The sequence below is a fragment of the Mercenaria mercenaria genome, chromosome 17, assembly GCF_021730395.1.
Source record: "Mercenaria mercenaria strain notata chromosome 17, MADL_Memer_1, whole genome shotgun sequence".
NCBI classification, from domain to species: Eukaryota; Metazoa; Mollusca; class Bivalvia; order Venerida; family Veneridae; genus Mercenaria; species Mercenaria mercenaria.
Window position 1 is genome coordinate 48,443,498 of NC_069377.1, and position 22,785 is coordinate 48,466,282.

The 22,785-nt window shown below is 35.2% G+C and overlaps 1 protein-coding gene across 1 annotated transcript; it reads right to left on the reverse strand.

The window, feature by feature from the left end:
• Positions 1–4,357: 4,357 nt before the first annotated feature.
• On the reverse strand, positions 4,358–21,996 carry LOC123536668 (transcription initiation factor TFIID subunit 8-like). The gene is made up of 6 exons (XM_053528098.1): positions 21,725–21,996; positions 15,759–15,857; positions 13,557–13,619; positions 7,462–7,586; positions 6,106–6,253; positions 4,358–5,186 (listed from the first exon to the last, which is right to left on the reverse strand). The coding sequence occupies exons 1-6, from the start codon at positions 21,849–21,851 to the stop codon at positions 4,945–4,947; spliced, it is 804 nt and encodes a 267-aa protein (XP_053384073.1). The 5' UTR covers positions 21,852–21,996; the 3' UTR covers positions 4,358–4,944.
• Between the last annotated feature and the right edge of the window lie 789 nt (positions 21,997–22,785).

Here is a 22,785-nt window from a genome sequence, read left to right on the forward strand (position 1 = left end):
AACAAAACAAAAAAAAACAGAAAAAAAACCCAAAAAAAACAGTGCATTATTCTGGGAACTTGAAATTTTCGATTTCCTCACTTTTTGCAGTTGATTTTTTTTTGTTCAGAGTTAGGGGTCGGGTCAAGGCCAACCGTTTGGTAGATCTACTTGGGTACCAACCACAGGCCATCGGAAAATCCCGACCGGGTTCACTTTCTAAGTCGAAAAAAACACTTAACTTTGACCCTTTTGAGCTTTGACTATTTCTTTGGTTACTACTATGTATTTTATTACTGGGGTCATCATTTAAATGTTCAGAATAACCTAAGCTTTATTTTTAATGGAATGGCTGCAGGCGGACTTATTTTCTTAGTATTAAATATTGTTGACACCGGTACGGGGAGCGTTTATTATTTTTTACTGTTTTACCAGTTACTCCCCTTTACTTAAAAGGGCCCATTTTAGCACAAAGAAACGAATTTAGCTTAACAACATACATTTGAAATTACTAAAATGTCATTATTATGACCAGTTCAAAATAAACTTGAATATAGGAATAAGAAGTTTATCAATGCCATTTTAAGTATACTTAAAATGACAAAGTTAGCAAAATAAATTCTTAATAATAATCAAAATAATTGCATATAAAGTCCTTTAAGTTAATTTTGACTCAATGGTTTTCATATTGTTGGGATAGTTAGCAAATTGAATACTTGATTATTATTAAGATATCTGCATATGAATTCTTACGACTGAATTATAAAAGTCATTTTAATTTTCGTTGGCTACAACATCAAAAGTAGTGTTATAAGTAAAATATCACAAGTTTACGTAGAAATAGGGATAATGCACTTCTAAAAAACAACATGGGAAATGAATTAGCATATTGAAATTTCAACTTCTATAATATGTGAAGTGGCGGATAATCCCCTCCATAGTACAGTAGTAAATAAATTTGCTATATGTTATACATATATATAAGACTAATAATCTTCCGAGAGCTGTAACACATAACCAGGCCCATTTTAAAAAAGAATCACTAGCCTTGTGTTCTTAAATGACCTATAAACCACCAAAAAAAAACACCAAGAAAAGTAGGGGTCATGTATCTTCTAAAAGAGATTTTTTGTCTGACAGGTCAACTGACAGCTAAAATGTGGGTCAGGTTTGTTTACATTAATTAATTTTCTAGAAATGTAAAATATCTCTTTGAAAAATTAATGCTACCAAAATGTCAAGTATAGGTCCGCAATGGTTTGCTTCAAACTTAAAAAATTGTTTCATTCAGGGCACTTAAATTAAAATAGAAATGCCTTTAAATGACTTCTGGTGAATAGCTTAAAGCGACTAACTCACATATTGTGATTTTTAAAATAATAATAATTATTATTGCTGCCACTGTTTCATATATTTAAATGAACCTGAATGGTTAGTTTCTAGTTTCCAGACTTATAGGAACATTGGAGTTTTCGCAGTTTTTCTCATGTACTTTTATAAACCATTGCAATGATTTACTTCTGTGAACACATAAATTTAGAACAAGATGAGACTAATTTTCGACACTACCATCATGTGGGCAGCAAACCAAAACTGTGCATGCGCATATTTTGCTTCCGTCACTATATAAAGGAGCATTTTATGTGTGAAATTTAAAGATTTCTTAGTAAAAAATCAAAAGATACACTTCCTTATTTCTATAAATTGTATATATTTATGTCTTCCCCACTCCCGTTTTGCCCTGTGTGTCCGTACCCTGTCTTTTAGCAATTCTGAGCCATTTGCAAATTTTTTTTATTATTAATTTAATTTACCACTTGAAGATCAAGACACAGATGACCAAATATTGTTATAGCATCTGCTTCATTAATTTATAAATATCAGTTGGTGTTTGCCAAAATCTCATATTAATTAAGCAGATATATGATTAAGTATGCAAGATGACGACAATTTTATGAGCCTTACCAACAGCAATACTCACTCAGTTCAAATACTTGCTCTTCCCATGTCCAAATAAAGACGTACATTCAGTGTCTGTCGCTATAACCTTGTGCTGCACTTTAGCTAATGCCTCAACATGTAGCTGCACTTTGGCTAATTTTCAGATAGGTCAGTAGTCAAAATTAAGACAATTCAAGATGAATATTGAAATCTGTACCAAACATTATTCTTGTAATGCAAATTTCTTTGCCACTGCTTCAAAATGACAAATAAGTCAATGTAAAACAACGGACCACCCGGGCGTGGCCTATATTGACCCAAGGGTCATGATTTGAACAATCTTGTTAGAGAACCATTAGAGCATGTCACATACTAAATATCTAAGCTCTGGGTCTTATGGTTTAAGACAAAAAAATTTTAAAAGGTTTTTCCCTGTACAAGTCTATTTAAACCATGTGACCACCAGGGAGAAAATTTGAACAATCTTGGTAAAGGACTATTATAGAATGCTACATATTAAATATCAGAGCCCTAGACCATGTGGTTTTGTACAAGAAGATTTTCAAAGTTTCCCTAGAAGTTTATGTAAACCATGTGACCCCCAGGGTGGGGCCATATTTGACCCTAGGGAGATAATTTGAACAATCTTGGTAGAGGACCATTAGATGATGCTACATACCATATATCAAAGCCATAGGCTATTAGGCACTGTGGTTTTGGACAAAAGGATTGTCAAAGTTTTTCCTATTATAAGTCTATATAAAATATGTGACCCCCCAGGGTGGGGCCATATTTGACCCTAGGGGGATAATTTGAACAAACTTTGTAGAGGATCATTAAATGATGCTACATACCAAATATTAAAGCCCAGGGCCCTGTGGTTTTGGACAAGAAGATTTTCAAAGTTTTTCCCTATAAGGCATACAGTCACTAAATAGAAAAATGGCGCGAAAAAAAAGGTAGTCGCATAATGGCGGATACAAATAGTCCTCAGTTTTTTGCTCTGTAGAGCTATTTTCCTTATTTTCTTTGCATTTTTTTTTTTTGCTAAAATCACATGACAGATCTATGCTTGACTTGTAGGTAGCATTTTCTCAATGAAATAACAACATGACAGATTTTTTCATGAAAACTTAAGATCATACACCACCACTTTACTTTTGGGTCTCATTTTTTAGCTGATTTTGCAGTTTGTGTGTTTGATTGAAAATATTTTCTTGCATCAAACATGACCCCCACTTTTCTTTTGATTTTTATTTAGCACTGGCAATATTCTTCCAGAAAATTAAGTAACAGACACTTAAAATGGGTCCTGCTGTGTGCTGCAGTAATTGGAAATAGGTCAATTTTATATAGAATAAAGAGAACAGCTATTTAGTGTGTTATAACCTATAAAAATCTTCTTGTCCAAAACCACAGGGCCTAGAGCTTTGATATTTTGTATGCAGCATCATATTGTGGTCCTCTACCAAGATTGTTCAAATCTCCCTAGGGTAAAATATGGCCCCCCCCTGGGGTCACATGGTTTACATAGACTTATATAGGAAAAACTTTGAAAATCTTCTTGCCCAAAACCACAGGGCCTAGGGCTTCGATATTTGGTGTGAAACATCATCTAGTGGTCTTCTACCAAGTTTTTTCAAATTATACCCCTAGCGTCAAATATGGCCCCGCCCCAGGGACACATGATTTATATAGATTTTTTGTACAGAATTCAATTCTTTGAACAATTTCTAAAGAAGACCATCCAAGGAACATCCCTGTGAAGTTTCAACAAAATTGGCCTGTTTAGAAAGAGATGTTGTTTAAAGGAAAGTGTGGACTGACGAATGCCGGATGGATGGTGAGCAATCACAAAAAAGCAACCATTCCTGTTCTAATTAAAACCTTTGAAGTGCTTCCCATAAAGACAAAAATCTTATAAGAAATGTATGACCGAATTACACAAAGATTGCGAATTACAGTCATATGTCTCACATTGCACTATACAGTACACAAAAGGTGGCTTTTGACAACAAAAGTCTATGTTATGATTGATCAACCATCATATTGCCAAATAGAAATGTTGGGAAAACTAGACTCTATTTTCTGTTCACATGAAAATTGCTGTTAGCTCACAAAATCAAAACACCAGTGGTCAGGAGTACTCTGAACATGTTGGTGAGAGTTACAATATTGTTCCAGTTCACATAACATAGTGAAGCTGACAATACGGGTATACTTACACTGTCCCAGTGATAGAAACTGCTATTATAGCGGTTTGGCATTGTAGGCCCAAGGTACGATAAAGTCCTGGGCCTTAAATATTTTATTGGATTGTTCTGCATGTTCTAAACTTTTAGCAAACAGTTTATTGGACCACTGATTAGCAATCCAGGGCTCATGCTGCCACATTGAATACAAATCACTACTGAATGTAAAATGAAATACCCACAAATAGAAAATATTCAGTTTTATAATGTCCCTTTGTCTATGAAGAGTTACATTGTCATTTCCTTGATCACAAAATCTTCTTATATATAAAAATAGTAAATGCTTGCAACAATGAACTTTTGGTTACAATATTATAATTTCTTTAGAAATATATGGACAATTGCATGCAATCCAAGGATTTTTGAATTCATATTTATGTTATGTAAAAATTGGTTACTGTCTTCATACCAGTTCACACAAGACAAAAATCAGCTGGCTAGTCATGTCTAATAAGGAACTGACTAAATAATTCAGAAGCTACTATAAGACTGAACACAAAGGTGTGAGCACATCTGTACAATGTCTTATGGTACATGTAACATCTGAAACATCACTGGGACCAGCCAACAGCAGCCAGGTACCAGAATTATTCTTCAGGTAGCATTATGCTGGTATGGCAGAAAACAACTGAATAAACTTTGCTTTTCTTTCACCTGTTGCTATCACATGTTCTGTGTATTCCTTCATCTTTTATATTACCTCTTTCATTTCATTTTAGGATTCCCTTCTTATTTTCAATTCACAAAGATATTATACAGTAGGATTTAAACACTATGAAAGTCTTAACTTTTTATATCTCGGCATTTTAATTGGAAGCAGGTAAGGATTGTCTATCGCATCAGTGTCTATGCTTTCAGTTTTATTCTGCCCTGACTCTGTATCTTCAGTTCTCGAGGTTATACCCTCATTCTGTTTCACACTTGGAATATCTGAGGGCTCCAGGGTGTCTAGATCATGGTCCTTTGGTAGGAGAGCCATCAGATAGGGGTGAGGATGGGGCTGCACTGCTATCACTGAAACAAATGAGAAAGAAAATCAAAATTTGAATTCTAGTGTTTAAAGACACTGACAAAATCAATACTGTTGATATGTCAAATTTTTATTTCATTTTATGGCTAAAATGGTAACTTTTCTAGCCATAACAGAGGTAATTTAGGCATATTGGCTGGTTTTAGTGCATATTGGTTGAAAATAGGAGAGTTTAGAATGTTAATTCATCAAATCTAAATATCCACAACCAGTACATTCAGGAAGGATAGAAGACCTACAACCTATTACAGCCTGGAAAATTAAGTAACAATCTAGCCAACTGTACATCTACAGAATGCATCCCTTAGAACCTGTTGCAGATGATGATGAACTTGATGTATGGGTGGGCCGATGGTCTAGTGGTAACACGCTTGACTGTCAATCCAGAGGTCCGGGGTTCGAATCCCGGTCCAGGCACTGGAAATTTCTGAGATGCTCTCAAGTGTCTCCCACCTAACTAGAAGCCTGTACTGGATCTTCCCAGGAAAGATGGCTTCGCGTGTATCGGTGCTATACTCTGGGCACGTTAAAGAACCAGACTGTCTATTCGAAAAGAGCTAGGCTAAGTTAGCCGGACACTTCTGTATCTGAAAAGTTCTCTCCGTCTGTTCTGGGGGCTTTATCTCACTCTGTCCCTCTGGTCAGATCGCTCTGTGCCTGTACTAGTACAGGATGATTTCGCGCCGTGTGGCTGCAGTATATGTAAAGCGCCTTTGAACGTGTTTATCATGAAAAGGGCGCTATATAAATCTGGTATAATAATAATAATGTAAATTTTTTTGAAAATACCTGAAAAGAGCATAAATCAAATCAGGGGAGGGAACTCACTTACTGTACAAATCAATATACATGTGAATAACTTCATTTATGAATTTAAGCACAACTGAAAAAAGAATAACTCACATGGGAATGAAGATGTATCATCCTTGAACAAGCTCTGTGTGAAACCAGTCTTAGCAACGTATCTGGTCAGTGCTCTCTCTGTGTCACGTTTGTAGGATGCCACTTTCTCTCGTATCAGCTGGTACTCTGACACTGGCTGTTTATGAGACTGAAAAAGCAACCAATATATCCTAAGGACTGCCGGTACATTTTTATGCAATCTCGCCAAGCATACGTATGTTTTTGACAACACAGAAAATGATGTCAGACGACCTTCAGCTTTTTCCGAAGTAAAGAAAATGAAAGTAAACAGGCTAAACTTGAAAAGGAAAGTCACATTTGCATTGGTCTATAGTCAGGGGTCACATCGTCTAAATGTATGCATGTGGACTTCTTTTTTTTTTTTGCTAATGGGGAGTCAATTTTCAGCACTTTCTAACAATTTGAAAATACCTGGGCTTTAGCACAACATGTCAACTTTTCATCTACCAAAAAATATTTGAACTCTGAATAAACACAAATCCCACAGGGGTCCGTAACGGAGCAAGGGTATATGGACATTTATGGAACTTCATCAAATCGTTCAAAAGGTCCTTTTTGGTGTTGTCTGAAAGTGTCATTATATGCCTCCGATGTAAGATATTTCTGTATTTGAGAGCTGCAGACCTAGACATTTCAGAAATATTTTCAAAATGAATTTTGTGTAATAAATGTTGATTCTATGGAAGCGTGAAAGGGGCATCAGATGCTAATACGTTTTACCATGTTACGGCCGCAGAAAGGATATACAGATTTCCTAAAATGCATTTTTTATACCTACTTTTTGTCTCAAACGTCTGTTTTCGTACAAATGTGTTAAAAATGTAAAAAAAAAACCATTCATTTTTAGAAAAGAATTTTTTTTCCTAATATCCTTAGGACTGCCGACACATTTTTATGCAATCTCAAAAAGCATACGTATGTTTTTGACAACACAGAAAATGACGTCATAAACAGGCTAAACTTGAAAACGAAAGTCGCATTTGCATTGGTTTATAGTCAGGGGTCACCCCGTCTAAATGTATGCGTGTGGACAAGTTCATTATAGAAATTTAGCAGGGGAAGGAACAACAAGTTACAGTAAAATACTGATCACTCAAAGTCGAAAGAGAATTGGCAAAATGATCATGGCACTGGGTGTTTCAAGCAATCCAAACTTAAAATATATATGAAGAAAACTCGGGGAGACTATATGAACAGCTAAAGTCATGCTGCTGCCTTAGCAGTCAACACTTGAGTGAGCGGTATTTCCCACAGTCAACACTTGAGTGAGCGGTATTTCCCTGCATTATAAAAACTGGACTTCTATTAAAATACAGTTCATTTTACAGACCATACCTCTGTACGTATGTAAGTGTGAGGGTCTGGAAAGGGTGGCAAATGGTCAGGTATATGCGTCGGATGATTCTGTTTCTCACCTGCCGATAATACCTTCTGTGTGGGCTGTGGCAAACTCTGACCAGCTGTAAATTGAGAACAATCTGTTACTAGAAATTACAAAAAAAACACCAGTATAATATTTTAGATTTGTTTACAACACTTTTGACATGCAAGAAGAAGGCAAAAACCAGGGCCTCCTCTGCCATTCGCCAATGTAGCAAATGCTACAAATTCAAAGAACTGGCTACAGATTTTTGAAAGTGGCGACAAGAATTTTATTAAAATGTGGCAAAATTTCAGTAATTCAGATTCAATTTGGCACTTTCTCTCAAAAAGTGGCTACAACTTTATAAGACCCAGGGGAGGCCCTGAAAAACTCACAATGAAGATCATTAAAACATTACTAGTTGCTTTTACCTTTGATGTGGCACTCCATCTGATGAGCTTGAATCGAAATCCAATGGATCGAAATATTTGCTCAATTCATACACTCTGTTTTCATCAAACCAATGTAATGTGAGTCAGAAACATTCAAAGCATCTCTTGGTTTCAAACCAGTATACTTTCAATTCTATGCAACTAGCTGACAACTTCTCCACAAGAAACAAAGTTAAAGCATAAGTTATATAACAAGTCTTAAGTGTAACACAGGTCTTGCTAGTGTTTTAATTTGTAAACCACTGAACCCAAGTAACAGTATCTACTGAACAAACATGACATGCCAATTTTAATGTAAAATTTTGATACAAAAAATTGTTGAATATTTGATGGCTACCTTGCATAGACATAGAATGTTAAACATGGTTAACATACATGATCTACAATATTGAAAAATATTTGTGTTTAAAAGGTCCTGATTGATAAGGGACCATCATGACCAAATAATAATGTCAAATACTTTCACACACTTTCCACACAATGTAAGCATCGTGTATTCAAGCCTTGCAATGGATTCAAATTCTTTTACATGAGTTAACCAATAAGTTGACCTGTGAAAAGGTGGTTGTTCTACCAAGTTGTCCATCAATGTCTGAAAAACGTCCTAAAGGACATTGGGGTCTGTCTTCTAAAAAGTTGTGAAATTACATAAAAATGGAATTTTTAAAATTAAACAAAAGCTGTAGGAGGACAGCAATTCTTGACTATTCAACAGCCTTGTCAACTGAATTAATATATAAGTTGAAAAAGGGGAACAATTTTGTAAAAATGTAATAGAGAGTCATGTAACTTGTAGAAGTAGAATGCATGTCAGCTCACCAAAGTTGATATGTGTGTTAAGTTTCAATCCATTCCCATTAGTGGGTACTGACTTACCAGCTTACATACAAAAACTAAACCAAAAATTGCTAAGTCAGTAACAGGACATAATTTTGTAAATATGTAAAGCAGAGTTATAAACCCTGTGCAGTGAATATTAGAACATCACAGTGAACAAGTGTGTAAAGTTTAAAATCCATTCCCATTAGTGGTTACTGAGAAACCAGTTTACATACAAAAACTTAACCAAAAACCTGCTAAGCTGAAAAAGGGACATAATTTTGTAACAAGAGGGTAACGATGACCCTTGATCGCTCACCTGAGTAATATGAGCCACATGTTTCAAATGGCAAACTGATGCTAAAATATTAAGAAAGTAGGTCAGTAGGTCACATTCATGGTCACTGAAAGTCAGTTTTAAGATCGGTGTGCAAAACTGTTTTCAAGGCTGTATCTTAAACAAGAGGACCATGATGGTCCTGAATTGCTCACCTCTTTCCACATGACCCAGTTTTGAGTATGACATCGTTTTTTCTATTATTTGACATAGTGACCTAGTTTTTGAGCTCATGTGACCCAGTTTTGAATTTGACCTAGATATTATCAAGATAAAAATTCTGACCAATTTTCATGAAGATCTATTGAAAAATATGGTCCCTAGAGAGGTCAAAAGGTTTTTCTATTATTTGACCTATTGACCTAGTTTTTGAAGGTACGTGACCCTGTTTTGAACTTGTCCTAGATATCATCAAGTTGAACATTCTCACTAATTTTCATGAAGATCTCATGAAAAATATGGCCTCTAAAGAGGTCACAAGGTTTTTCTATTTTTATACCTACTAGCCTAGTTTTTGACCGCACGTGACCCAGTTTCAAAACTGACTTAGATATCATCAAGTTGAACATTCAGATCAATTTTCATGAAGATCCGTTGAAAAATATGGCCTCTAGAGAGGTCAAAAGATTTTAATAATTTTAGACCTACTGACCTAGTTTTTGACCACAGTTGACCCAGTTTCAAACTTGACCTAGATATCATCAAGATGAACATTCAGACCAACTTTCATACAGATCCCATGAAAAGTATGGCCTCTAGAGAGATCACAAGGTTTTTTTTATTATTTGACCTACTGACCTATTTTTTTAAGGCACGTGACCCAGTTTCAAGCTTGACCTAGATATCATCAAGATGAACATTCAGACCAACTTTCATACAGATCCCATGAAAAGTGTGGCCTGTAGAGAGGTCACAAGGTTTTTCTATTTTTAGACCTACTGGCCTAGTTTTTGACCGCACATGACCCTGTTTCGAACTTGACCTAGATATCATCAAGGTGAACATTCAGACCAATTTTCATACAGATCCCATGAAAAATATGGCCCTAGAGAGGTCACAAGGTTTTTTTATTATTTGACCTACTGACCTAGTTTTTGATGGCATGTGACCCACTTTCAAACTTGACCTAGATATCATCAAGGTGAACATTCTGACCAATTTTCATGAAGGTCACAAGGTTTTTCTATTTTTAGACCTACTGACCTAGTTTTTGACCGCAGTTAACCCAGTTTCAATGTTGACCTAGATATCATCAAGATGAACATTCAGACCAACTTTCATACAGATCCCATGAAAAATATGGCCTTTAGAGAGGTCAAAAGGTTTTTCTATTATTTGACCTACTGACCTAGTTTTTGACGGCACGTGATCCAGTTTCAAACTTGACCTAGATATCATCAAGATGAACATTCTGACCAATTTTCATGAAGATCTTGTGAAATATATGGCCTCTAGAGAGGTCACAAGGTTTTTCTATTTTTAGACCCACTGACCTAGTTTTTGACGGCACGTGACCCAGTTTCGAACTTGACCTAGATATCATCAAGTTGAACAATCTGACCAATTTTCATGAAGATCTTGTGAAATATATGGCTTTTAGAGAGGTCACAAGGTTTTTCTATTTTTAGACCTACTGACCTAGTTTTTGATCGCACATGACCCAGTTTCGAACTTTACCTAGATATCATCAAGGTGAGCAATCTGACCAATTTTCATCAAGATCTTGTGAAATATATGGCCTCTAGAGAGGTCACAAGGTTTTTCTATTTTTAGACCTACTGACCTAGTTTTTGATGGCACGTGACCCAGTTTCGAACTTGACCTAGATATCATCAAGATGAACATTCTGACCAACTTTCATAAAGATCCCATGAAAAATGTGACCTCTAGAGTGGTCACAAGCAAAAGTTTACGGACGGACGGACGGACGACGGACACCGCGTGATCACAAAAGCTCACCTTGTCACTTTGTGACAGGTGAGCTAAAAAAACAAGAAAGCAGGTCAGTAGGTCAAGGTCACAATCAAGTGACCCCCTAATCACTTGGGGTCATCAGGTAATTATAATTAAACAGTCTAGGAAATATGATCTGATAATCTTTGAAGTATTTTTTCCTATATAACTCGCATAACAAGTGACCCCCAGGGTGGAGCCTCTTTTTAATTTTGGTAGAGGAACACTAGGTAAGGCAACATACCAAATATCAAAAGCCTATGCCTTGCAGTTTCAGGCAAGAAGATTTTTAAAGCTTTTTCCTATATAAGTCTATGTAAAACTTGAGACCCCCTGGGACAGGGCCTCTTTTCACACCAGGGGCAAAATTTGAATAATTTTGGCAGAGGACCACAAAGCAATGCAACATACAAGATATCAAAAGCCTAGGCCTTGCAGTTTCAGACAAGAAGATTTTTGAAGTTTTTCCTATATAAGTCTATGTAAAACTTGAGACCCCCCCCACCGGGGCAGGGCCTCTTTTCATCCCAGGAGCATAATTTGAACAATTTTGGTAGAGAACCACAAGGCAATGCTACATACCAAATATCAAAGGCCTACATCATGTGGTTTTAGACAAGAAGATTTTTAAGGTTTTTTCCTATAATAATATAAGTCTATGTAAAACATGGGACCCCCGGGGCGGGGCTTCTTTTCACTCCAGGGGCACAATTTGAACAATCTTCATAGAGGACCATTAGATGATGTCACATGCCAAAAATCAAGGCTCTACCCCTTGTGGTTTTGGACTTTGTCAAGAAGATTTTTTTAAGTTTTTCCTTCAACCAAAAACCTGCTAAGTTGAAAAAGGGGCATAATTTTGTAAAAATGCAAAACAGAGTTATGGAACCTGTGCAATGTAAGTCAGTTTATCACAGTGAATAAGTGTGTGAAGTTTCAATCCATTCCTATTAGTGGTTACTGGGATACCAGCTTACATATAAAACTTAACCAAATTGTGAAGCCGACACACAGGTGAGTCCAATAGCTCTACCTATACTTTGAACAGTCCCCTTACAGAAACAAGCCTCTGTGGCGTACATGCTGCGTATTTGCTGTGTATATGCCGCGAACACAGTAGTACGCCAGAGGAGTACATTTTACATACACCGCATGCCGCGTACATGCCGCATACTATTTCGACGAGTACACAGCATGTACGCAGGAGGTCACTAGTACACTTCAGGTACGCAGCACAGACTCTGAAAATTTAAGGAGTACACTGCATGTACGCATGAGGGACTTGTACAAGAAAATAGTACACTGCATGTACACCGCAGATACTTTGAAATTTGTGCAGTACACTTCATATACGCAGGAAAGACTTGTACAATTTCTTTTGGCATTTATACTTAGTTTTTTTTTGTAAGTTAAAGTCTGAAGTAAACTTCATATACGCGGGAGGGACTTGTTCATTTTCTTTTGGTGTTTATACTTTGAATTTTTTTAGGTAAAAGTCTGAAGTACACTTCATGCAGGAAGGATTTGTACATTTTTTTTTTTTTTTGGAAGCAAGAACTTGATTTCCGAGTAACTTTTATCTTAATAGCATAGAATAGTTGTGCTCGCCCCATTGGAAAAAATCAATCCAAAATTTGTTGGTGCGCTACTTTTTACGGACGTAAAAGTGTATTAATGCTTATATAATTCCAGTCCTAGTTTGTTCTCAGATGGATTTTAATCAAAATAAATATATACTACGCACACATCGTCTATAATAAATCATAACACTTATATTTAGTTGCATTAAAGTTGTTTCCCCTTGATGCAGTTATGCCATTTTCTTCAAATGTTTACCAAATTACATGCTACAAAAATTGATTTATTTCATTGAAAAGTGGATGAAGAAAAGCATACTAATTTATTTGGTAACATCAATCTACATTATTTTGGTAAGGGCAAATACTTATTGATGCATGTCACTGATCTTTTTTCTGTTTTTTTCTGTCCAAATGATCAGCATTTGCATATAAAAGTTGGTGGGGTAAGGAATTTACATTATCACAGCAGTTTCGCCACAAGAGTACACAGCATGTATGCAGCAGGAGTACAGAACATGTACGCCGCAGGACTCGGGCCAGGAGTACACAGCATGTACGCCGCAGGAGTACACAGCATGTACGCCGCAGGGGTAGTACACCGCAGGCTGATTTGCATGTGAAAAGTGTATGTGCCGCGTACATGCTGCGTACTATTTCCCGCATACTAAATTCCTCCAGCGTACATCATGTGTACTATGTAGTCCACAGCATGTACGCAGCAAGTAGTACGCGGCAGAGCTCATTTGCATGTCAAAAGTGTACTACAAACGTACTATCGGTGTATGTGCGGTGTATATCCTGCCTACTATTTAAAGCCCTTGATTTCAGTACACATCATGTACGCATCATATATGCTGTATGTACACAGCAAGAGTACGCAGCAGGCCTTTTTCTTCTGTAAGGGTCAAACTAAAAAACAAACTCACGTGGGATGAAGACTGATTTATTCTGTCTGACAGCATGGGCTGGGATAGACTCTACATTTATTCCTGAAAAAAATATTTATTTAAATATAACAATATATATGTGTAGCAATTTCTGGACTGCTCATATAAAAGCTCAAATACATACACATTTGAAAATATTGCCCATAGTATAGCTTATAATAGACTCAAGTGCAAGTAAATGAACAAGAGCTGTCACAGGAGACAGCACCTTTTTAAGTTTGAATCAAATCCATTTAGCAATAACAGAGACAGAGTGCAAGTGCACCAAAACTTTAACCTGAAATTGTGGGTGGGGGTAATTCATGAAATATTGGTGCAAGATTTATGGTCCTTGTGTTATATGATGTGAGTGATGATGAGGAATAACTATTTCAAGTTCAAAGTAAATCCATCAAGCAATTACAGAGATAAAGTTAAGTTGCATCAAAACTTTACCAAGGTGTGGACGTAGAAGTACGCCAACACTAGGTCTAGTAGGATAGTTCTCCATATACTTTGTCTAGTCAAGCTAAAAACAAACTTAATACTACATGTAACTTCGTCTTGCTTTCAAATGATCAAATCATAATCCTGTCCCTGTTATATCAATGCAATGGAAAAGTAAGATATCTATGTTACCTGCTATACAGGATAACACAGTCCTGAATCTAACAGTCCTGAAAATGTTTTCTTTAATTTTCTCATATTTCTTGATATTTTTCCCATACTTTGACGCATCTATATTGGTAGCAGAGATTGTTCGCTTTCCAGCAATAGCTTTCTCAACATATTTTACCTTGTGAAATTCTGTGGGTTTTAACATCTGTTTGTAGACAAATTTCACCACAAAAAATGTCATACTTTCCCTAAGGCATTAAACGATTTGATCTTTACATAATTTTCTATACAAAGTGCTAACCAATACATGTACAGTAATTATGCATGATTTTTTCCTGCCTAGAGGTAAAAAGTGCATGGTTTGCATGAGGTACTATGTACACAGTCACCTAAGCTACAATAAAGTTTTAGCAGAGTTGTCTCCATTTTTTTTTCAAATATTTAACCAGGATCATTTTTTTCAGCTCAAATAACTCTTTTTCAGAAAATGATATTTCAAATATTTTTTCAGACTGTATACTTTGATGCAGTTAGCTACACATATATCTAAAACAGACAGTACTTACCTGAAGTTTGTATGTTTAGTTCCAGTGCCTACAATAACAGTTTTCAGTACATACAATGTACATGTACTAGGGCTGTCATTGATTGGGTCTTAGGCGTATCGACGATACCGATATATCAGAAGACAAATATCGACGATACATCGATATATTGATTATTAAGTTAGATTAACGACCTATTTGTTCATATAATACTATATACCTTCCTGTAAATGCTATTTTAAGTTTTATTGCCTACTTTCCATATTTCTGTTTGATTGTGTTGTATTTGTATTTATGAAATAAAAAAATACATAAAAATTAATAACATCTTTCATTTTTATTTTGCCTTCACTCCTTTTCTGCATTCATCCAAATTTACAACTTTGTGAACTTCAGTTGTTTTTTAGAGTCTGAGTGTTTATTTGGGTAGTTTTTTCTCCCTGTAAAATATCGATTTTTGAAAATGGGAATCGATAATCGATCGACAAAAAAGAATAGTTGATACATCGATATCGTTTCTATCGATGACAGCCCTAACATGTACTCACTGTACTATCGGATCAAATGAAGCAGACAAGGTCTGGAGAGGTAGCTCCTTCTATCCAACAAACTTATTCACGATATAAATTTAAAACATAAAGGTGCACATTCCTCGCACTGTTTATACAGTTTACCTGTCTATACCGGGAGCATAAGGCCATCCCTACTGACTTTTGATAAAGAGGATAAAACCACTCCAATTGTTTTAACAGATTGGAGAAAACACTCTCCTGTTAAAATGACAAGGTGGATGAAAACTTTTCCATAAAAATTCAGAGCAGACAAAACCCCTCTTGGGAACTTTAACCCTTCTATTTTCATTAATGGTTCTGGAACACAGGGGCACAAGTTTTTTTCTATCTGTTTACAATCATGGAAGAGGTTTTATCCACCTTGATATTTAAGCCGAAGCTGGGTTTTGTTTGCACTGAAATTTGAATGGGAAGGGTTTTGTCCTACACAAGTTAACGCCAAAACCTAGCAGGACTTTGTGCCTTACCTTGATCAATAAGTGCTGTTATAACATCAGTCACTAGAACCTCTGTGCGACCACTTAATTCTGTGTAAGCCTTTGTACTCTTACCAGTTTCTGTAATTACTGAAATGAGAAAAACTCTAACATATATGCAGACTGATCACTTCAATACATTAATTCCAACACAAACTTTGCAGGCTATGGTGGCCCTAAGCCACTCACCTGACATTTACCTTGAATACCGTATATGTCATGACACACTCTACTGTGGAAAGCAACAATTGTATTTAGAATGAAAATCTCATCCCAAAATAATATAGATTAGATAAGACACAGATTAAAAAAAAATCATACAAATAAGGAAGGAGACATTGTCTTCAACATAAAAATTAAACAATCATGTGTGTGAAGCTGTCTCATTATGGATATCAATTTCATATACCGTAGCATTAATCAGTTGCATTATGGCAGTCAAGCAAGAGATCTACTTACAGTCACTTTCACAAGGTTAAATACTTAGGGGACTGATCATTTTGATTGAACTACTTATCCTATTTTAAGGAAAATACATTGTTAACTCCTCAAACTGCTGTTGTTCAGACAACCGTGGAAGGTTTCCAACTTGTCCTGGCCAATCAACACACTTATTAGACTCAGAGATGTTTTTATCAGATTTTATCTTACTGTATATAGAGGAACTTTTATTTGGAAGAATTCAGTCCTGCTTGCTGTTCATGTGTAAAATAGTTTTACCCAAATGCGAATATACTCCTGGTCCACATGGAGGGAGGCAATCACTAAAGATGATGATGATGATGATAATGATGTGCTTTCTAATTGATAGAAATACTTTTTGTTAAGGTTGGATTTTTCTGTTTTACCCACTCATCTACCATTTTATTTGTGCTCATTCAATATTAATATTTTAAGATGAAGAGCAAAATGAAATAATGAAAGATGATAGCCTTAAAGTTCCGCAAAAAAGTATAGTTACATAGTTACATATTAAGAATAGAGCAAATTTAATCAATAACAGCTCTCTGTAAGACAGCTACTCAACTAACCAACAACTTCTAAGTGAAACAAGGGCAATAACTTGGCAAGACTTACGTAACTGAGTTATCTTATTATAATTTAATACAAATTTAAATTTTATTATGGTAATAATAACATCTTGCATGCAAAACTTCAATAAAATTTTCAAAGTCAAACACAACCTGCAAGTGTCATAGCTCATATGCAAGTGCTGGACAATATGCCAGAAAACAGTTATGGTACTTGGCCTTCTTACTCATTTTAACTGATGATAAAAATATGTATGAAGTTTCAAAGGTAAAGTAAGTATTCAATAAAAGTGAACTGTAACTAAAAACAAGAGCTGTCCGTAAGACAGCCAAGCTCGACTATTCGAAATATTGTCCCAGAAGCAGGAAAATATTACCCAAAAAGGTTAAATATCAAAAGAGTTTTAAGTTCAAAAGGGGGCATAATTTGACCAAAATGCATATCAGTTATGGGACTTGCTGCTATCAACTAGTTTTATAACCCCGAAGGCACATGTGAAGTTTCAATTCAATATCTGCATTAGTTTTGGTAAAACTTTAACCAGAATTTTCAAAGTCCAAAAGGGGGCATAATTTGCCCAAAATACATGCCAGAGTTATGGGACTTGACCCAGTGAGGTTGGTAATTGATCTAGAAAAAGAAAAAATATGTTTCAAATCTTCAAATCTATATGCCTTTTAGTAATTGCCGTGTGTACTTGCACGCAAAACTTTAACCAGGATTTCTAAGTCCAAAAAGGGGAATAATTTGCTCAAAATACATGTTAAGAGTTATGGGACTTGATCCAGTGAGTTAGTAATTGATCTAGAAAAAGAAAAATAAGTTTCAAATCTGTATGCCTTTTAGAAATAGCTGTATGTACTTGCACGCAAAACTTTAACCAGAATTTTCTAAGTCCAAAAGGGGCATAATTTGGCCAAAATGAAGGTCAGAGTTATGGGACTTGCTGCTATCAACTAGTTTTATAACCCCGAAGACACATGTGAAGTTTCAAATCAATATCTGCATCAGTTTTGGAGATAATAACTTGCATGTAAAACATTAACCAAAATTTTCTAAGTCTAAAAGGGGGCATAATTTGCTCAAAATACATGTCAGAGTTATGGGACTTGACCCAGTGAGGTTGGTAATTGATCTAGAAAAAGAAAAAATAAGTTTCAAATCTATATGCCTTTTAGAAATAGCTGTATGTACTTGCACGCAAAACTTTAACCAGAATTTCTAAGTCCAAAGGGGCATAATTTGGCCAAAATGAAGGTCAGAGTTATGGGACTTGCTGCTATCAACTAGTTTTATAACCCCAAAGACACATGTGAAGTTTCAATTCAATATCTGCATTAGTTTTGGAAAAATTTTCTAAGTCCAAAAGGGGGCATAATTTGCTCAAAATACATGTCAGAGTTATGGGACTTGACCCAGAGAGGTTGGTAATTGACCTAGAAAAAGAAAAAATAAGTTTCAAAGCTATATGCCTTTAATTGATGGCTGTATGTACTTGCATGCAAAAACTTAACCAAGGTGTGACGCTGACGCCGACACCGACGCCAGGGTGAGTAGAATAGCTTGACTATTCTTCGAATAGTCCAGCTAACAACAGTGAAATACTAATTTTCTAAGTTAAAAAGGCCCATAATTCTGACAAAATGCAAGAGAGTTATGGTAACCAGGTTCTTGACATACTTACTAATCTAATTTCATAAACAATTGTACAAAGTTTCAAAGCTACAGCTCTTATAGAATTCAAGAAAAGTGGACCTAAATAAAAAGAAATTCAAATTTTTTAAAAAGTGGACCTAAATAAAAAGAAATTCAAATTTTCTAAGTACAAAAAGGCCGGGCCATAATTCAGACAAAAAGCATATCAGACTTATGGCTCTTGGCCTACATCCTCACCAAATAATGATACACAAGTCTGCAAAGTTTCAAAGCTAGTGTTTTTATAGTACTGGTATATTCAAGTAAAGTGGACCTAAACAAAAAAAAATAACAAAGAAATTCAAATTTTGAAAGTACAAAAAGAGCCATAATTCAAATAAAATGCATTTAATTGTTAGAGTTGAGAATCTTGGTCTACTTACTCATCTAATGATGATAAACAAGTGCATTTAGTTTCAAAGCTGTAGCTCTTAGAGGATTTGGGAAAAAGTGGACCTAAGCAAAAATTTTAACCAAGAAAATCACAATATTAACATTTTCTCTAAGTATAAAATTATAATGGGCCATAACATAAGCCTGGCAAAGTGCTTATCAGAGTTATGGTTCATGGCCTACGTAGTCACCTAATGATGATGAACAAGTGTGCAAAGTTTCAAAGCTATAGTTGATATGGTTTGTTAGAAAAGGTGGACATAAACAAAAATTTTAGGAAGTGGTTAGGGGTCCGGTAGCCGGATCTCTAGAACCAGAGTCTAGAGGTCTGGTAATCAATATACATGTTCTATTATGTACTGTATTACCAGTGTATAAGGTAGTTATGATTAGTTGTCATAAAGTTGCTATTATTTTTTTTTTTTGTAGATATCTTATTTATAATTAGCTCTCACTCGGGTTCAAGGCATAATTATTGAATATGAAATTTTAATAGCAATTTCCGGTAGTCACCGTTATTTATTTACTTGAGCAGCAAAACGAATTCAGCAATTCATGAGCACAGACCATGTCTTAAATACTAAAGAAAACATTAAGTTTATCATTTTAATTTATCAGTCCCGAGAATAGCAAGAATTTGATAAAAGCTTCCGATTACGGCATACAAATTGCTATTTATTAATTATTTATCGTATTTGCGATCGTACTTTTCCCGGGATTAAAGAATTATAGTTTTAACATAAATACTTCTGTTTCCTGTCACTTACAATGTGTTTAAAACAAAGAGAAAAATACGAGAGCAAACTTTTGAAATCAACTACCAATTTTAAATTTAAAGATAAAATATAGGAGAGATCATGTTTGTATACAAATCCGTAGCATTTTCTATTTTTAGAACTGATAAGACACAGATCTGGTGGGCAGACGCCGAACGTCCATGTTTTTTGTAAAAAGTGATGCTTTTCTAATGGCCTAAACTTTTTTAAAACACAAATTATATAAATAATTTTTTGATCAATGGAAAGCTTATAAAACAAGCAATTTATTAAATAATTTTAAATATTATTTTGAAATAAAATGGATTAATTATGAACACTCAACTTACAGTGTTTTTCTAAAAGTTTTGAGCTATTAAAATTAAATGTCATTTAAAACGGTTATTCATTTAAAAAAGATATAAATTTGAATAAGAAAATATGAAAATTGTAAGTATTTCAAAACTTTTTAATTTTTGAAAATCCATAAATGAGCGGAAAAAAAAGTTATTAAAATTTAAAAATTCCGATCCGCTACACAGACACCCTACACAAATGGTGTAAAAACATTGTTTTTGCCACCCCGCAGATAAACAGATGTTTAATGCGTGAAGTCACGGCAATCTCTCCTATAGTCTCCTCTTTGTAAATACCGTTCTCAGTATTCATATTGATATCCGGACCTCTAGACAGCCCTGTATGGGTTGTCTAGAGGTGCATTAGACACCGGGTCTAGAGATCCGCTTACCAGACCCCTAGCCACTGCAAAAGTTTTAGGAAGCGGCTATTCTTACGGTCCCGTAGGAATAGTCTCGCAGGCTATTCTTACGGCTCTCCTGTAAGAATAGTGAAAAGCCAGCAGGTGTCTATTCCTACGGCTCTCCTGTACGAATTATGATTACTTTCATTTGTAACATAAATAAACAATTTTAATACAACGAATTTATCGTAAGTGTAAAATAATTATTTAATTGAAAAATTTATTCTAAATAAATCGGAAAACAATTGTTGATTGTACATATGTAGATGTAAATAGATCTACATACATTATTAATATTGAAACACTAAATAATATTTACCAAGTGTTTTCATCTAAAACAGTTAGAGAATTATTGATCTATGTTTTGTGTATATACATGCAATTTTTTCACAACAGTACAAATCTCTTACCACTCTAAACATGTTTATTGCCCTTTAATAGTTTTATATTTGACGTTTGTTACACATCAGCTTGGCATGTTAATTTGCATCAATTCAGACCTGACATTTTATTTGTAACACAATGACCAAATGTGAATACATTTCATTTCCGAAATCGGTTGAAAATATATCAGTTGAATGACTTCAGTACAATGTATTGTAATACAAAACTGCCGTAGGAATAACCACTTGCGGGCTTTTCACTATTCTTACAGGAGAGCCGTAAGACGCAGGCTATTCTTACGGGACCGTAAGAATAGCCACTTCCAAAGTTTTAAGGTATAGGTCCATGTTTTGGAGAAAAAAGTTCGAACGTCATCAAATCATAGAAAGAAAGCATTGTTTTACTTGAAAATTTAACAGCCTATAAAACATTTATATTATTCTACAAAACCATTGTCAATTTACTGATATATGTATTTAATTCCGGAAAGGGACTGCATGAAGGGGCCACACTTCTGGACAGTTCAGCGCCTTTAAATATCACCATTTTTTAAAAGCTGTTACACGTCTTCGTTTTGATGAATTTGCAACATCGTGCGAGTGTTTAAACTTTACATAACTATGTAAAACATGATTTTTGACAATTGTTTACATTTATTTCTTTACAAATGGCATTCTTATTTAAAGGGGAACAACTCATTAAGAATATTTTAAGTATCCAACTTTGTGGGACAGAACAGTAAAACATGTATTGGACAGATAAGTTGTGTGTCAAGATGCTGTTCATTCGTTAAAAAAATCTGGTGTTCTGTGATATACTGCTAAACCTTAACCAAACACTGACGCCAACACAGAAGTTCAAGTGACGTAGTTTTTACAAATTAGGGCTAATAACAACATTTTCCAAGAGAGCTTTAAAACATTGTCTCTGACACTTACAACTTTGTAACATTTCAGTTAATGTCTCTAAAGCCGATTCCTCTGCCATTCCAAAACCCACTTCTTTACACAAAGCACCTACAGCCACTTTCAGCGCTTTCCTCCTCGACCTTGCATGTGAATCCATGTTAAAGATTGGTGTGTTATACAAAAGCAAATACGAGAATGAAATCTGAATGTTGTTTCTCGGCTAGAACAGATGGATCGAGTTATTTACGTTTTCTATATTTTTTTTTCGCAGGAGGCTGCCATGTTTGTAGGGGAAGTAATTCTTAAAACAATATCGAATAGGGTTATTAATAAAACCCGGCCCAGCCCGGCCCGGCCCGGCCCAAACCACGGAAATAGCCGATTCCGATTGTACGGAAACCACCGGAAACTTACGGACGGAAGGCTAATATAATTACGAATGGTGATACCGCCATCTTAATCAAGGCAAATTTATGTACATGTATATTTTATTTTATTATTACAAAAGCAGAAGCAAAGTATTTAATATTGATGATACGTATGTTTGATGAAGTATTGCACTTGACATAAGCAAAGACCTAAAATAACAAGATATTTGAATCACAATCAAAGAAGTAATACGTTCGACAGTCGATGTGTCATTTTGTGTACCGGACAGACACGAGATAGCAGTTTGCAGGATACTTTCAACAGAACTGGACAGGTTAGTTAATGGTGCGTCGTTATTTCACACCTAACGATGTGACACTAGGTTTGTAGTACGGCGAAGGGGTCTATACCGCGTGCACTGGAAGTATTTATAAAATTTGGTTGCCCGACCAAGATAGCGTTTTAGCATATTAGTATTAATTTAATAAAAATATCTTGCCTTAGGGAACATATGAATATAAACACTCTTATATTAAGGTTGTCAAGATTTGCATTGATAAGTACACATTTTGCGAAAATTAATTTGAAATGTAAGTTTATGAAATTATTATTATAGTCCTTTTTGCCTATCTCGGTTGCGCAACCAAGATAGATCGAAAATAGATGAACTTCGAAGCTATGCGCTGTTTTTATACTTGCCATTTGTTTCAGGTTGTTGAAGT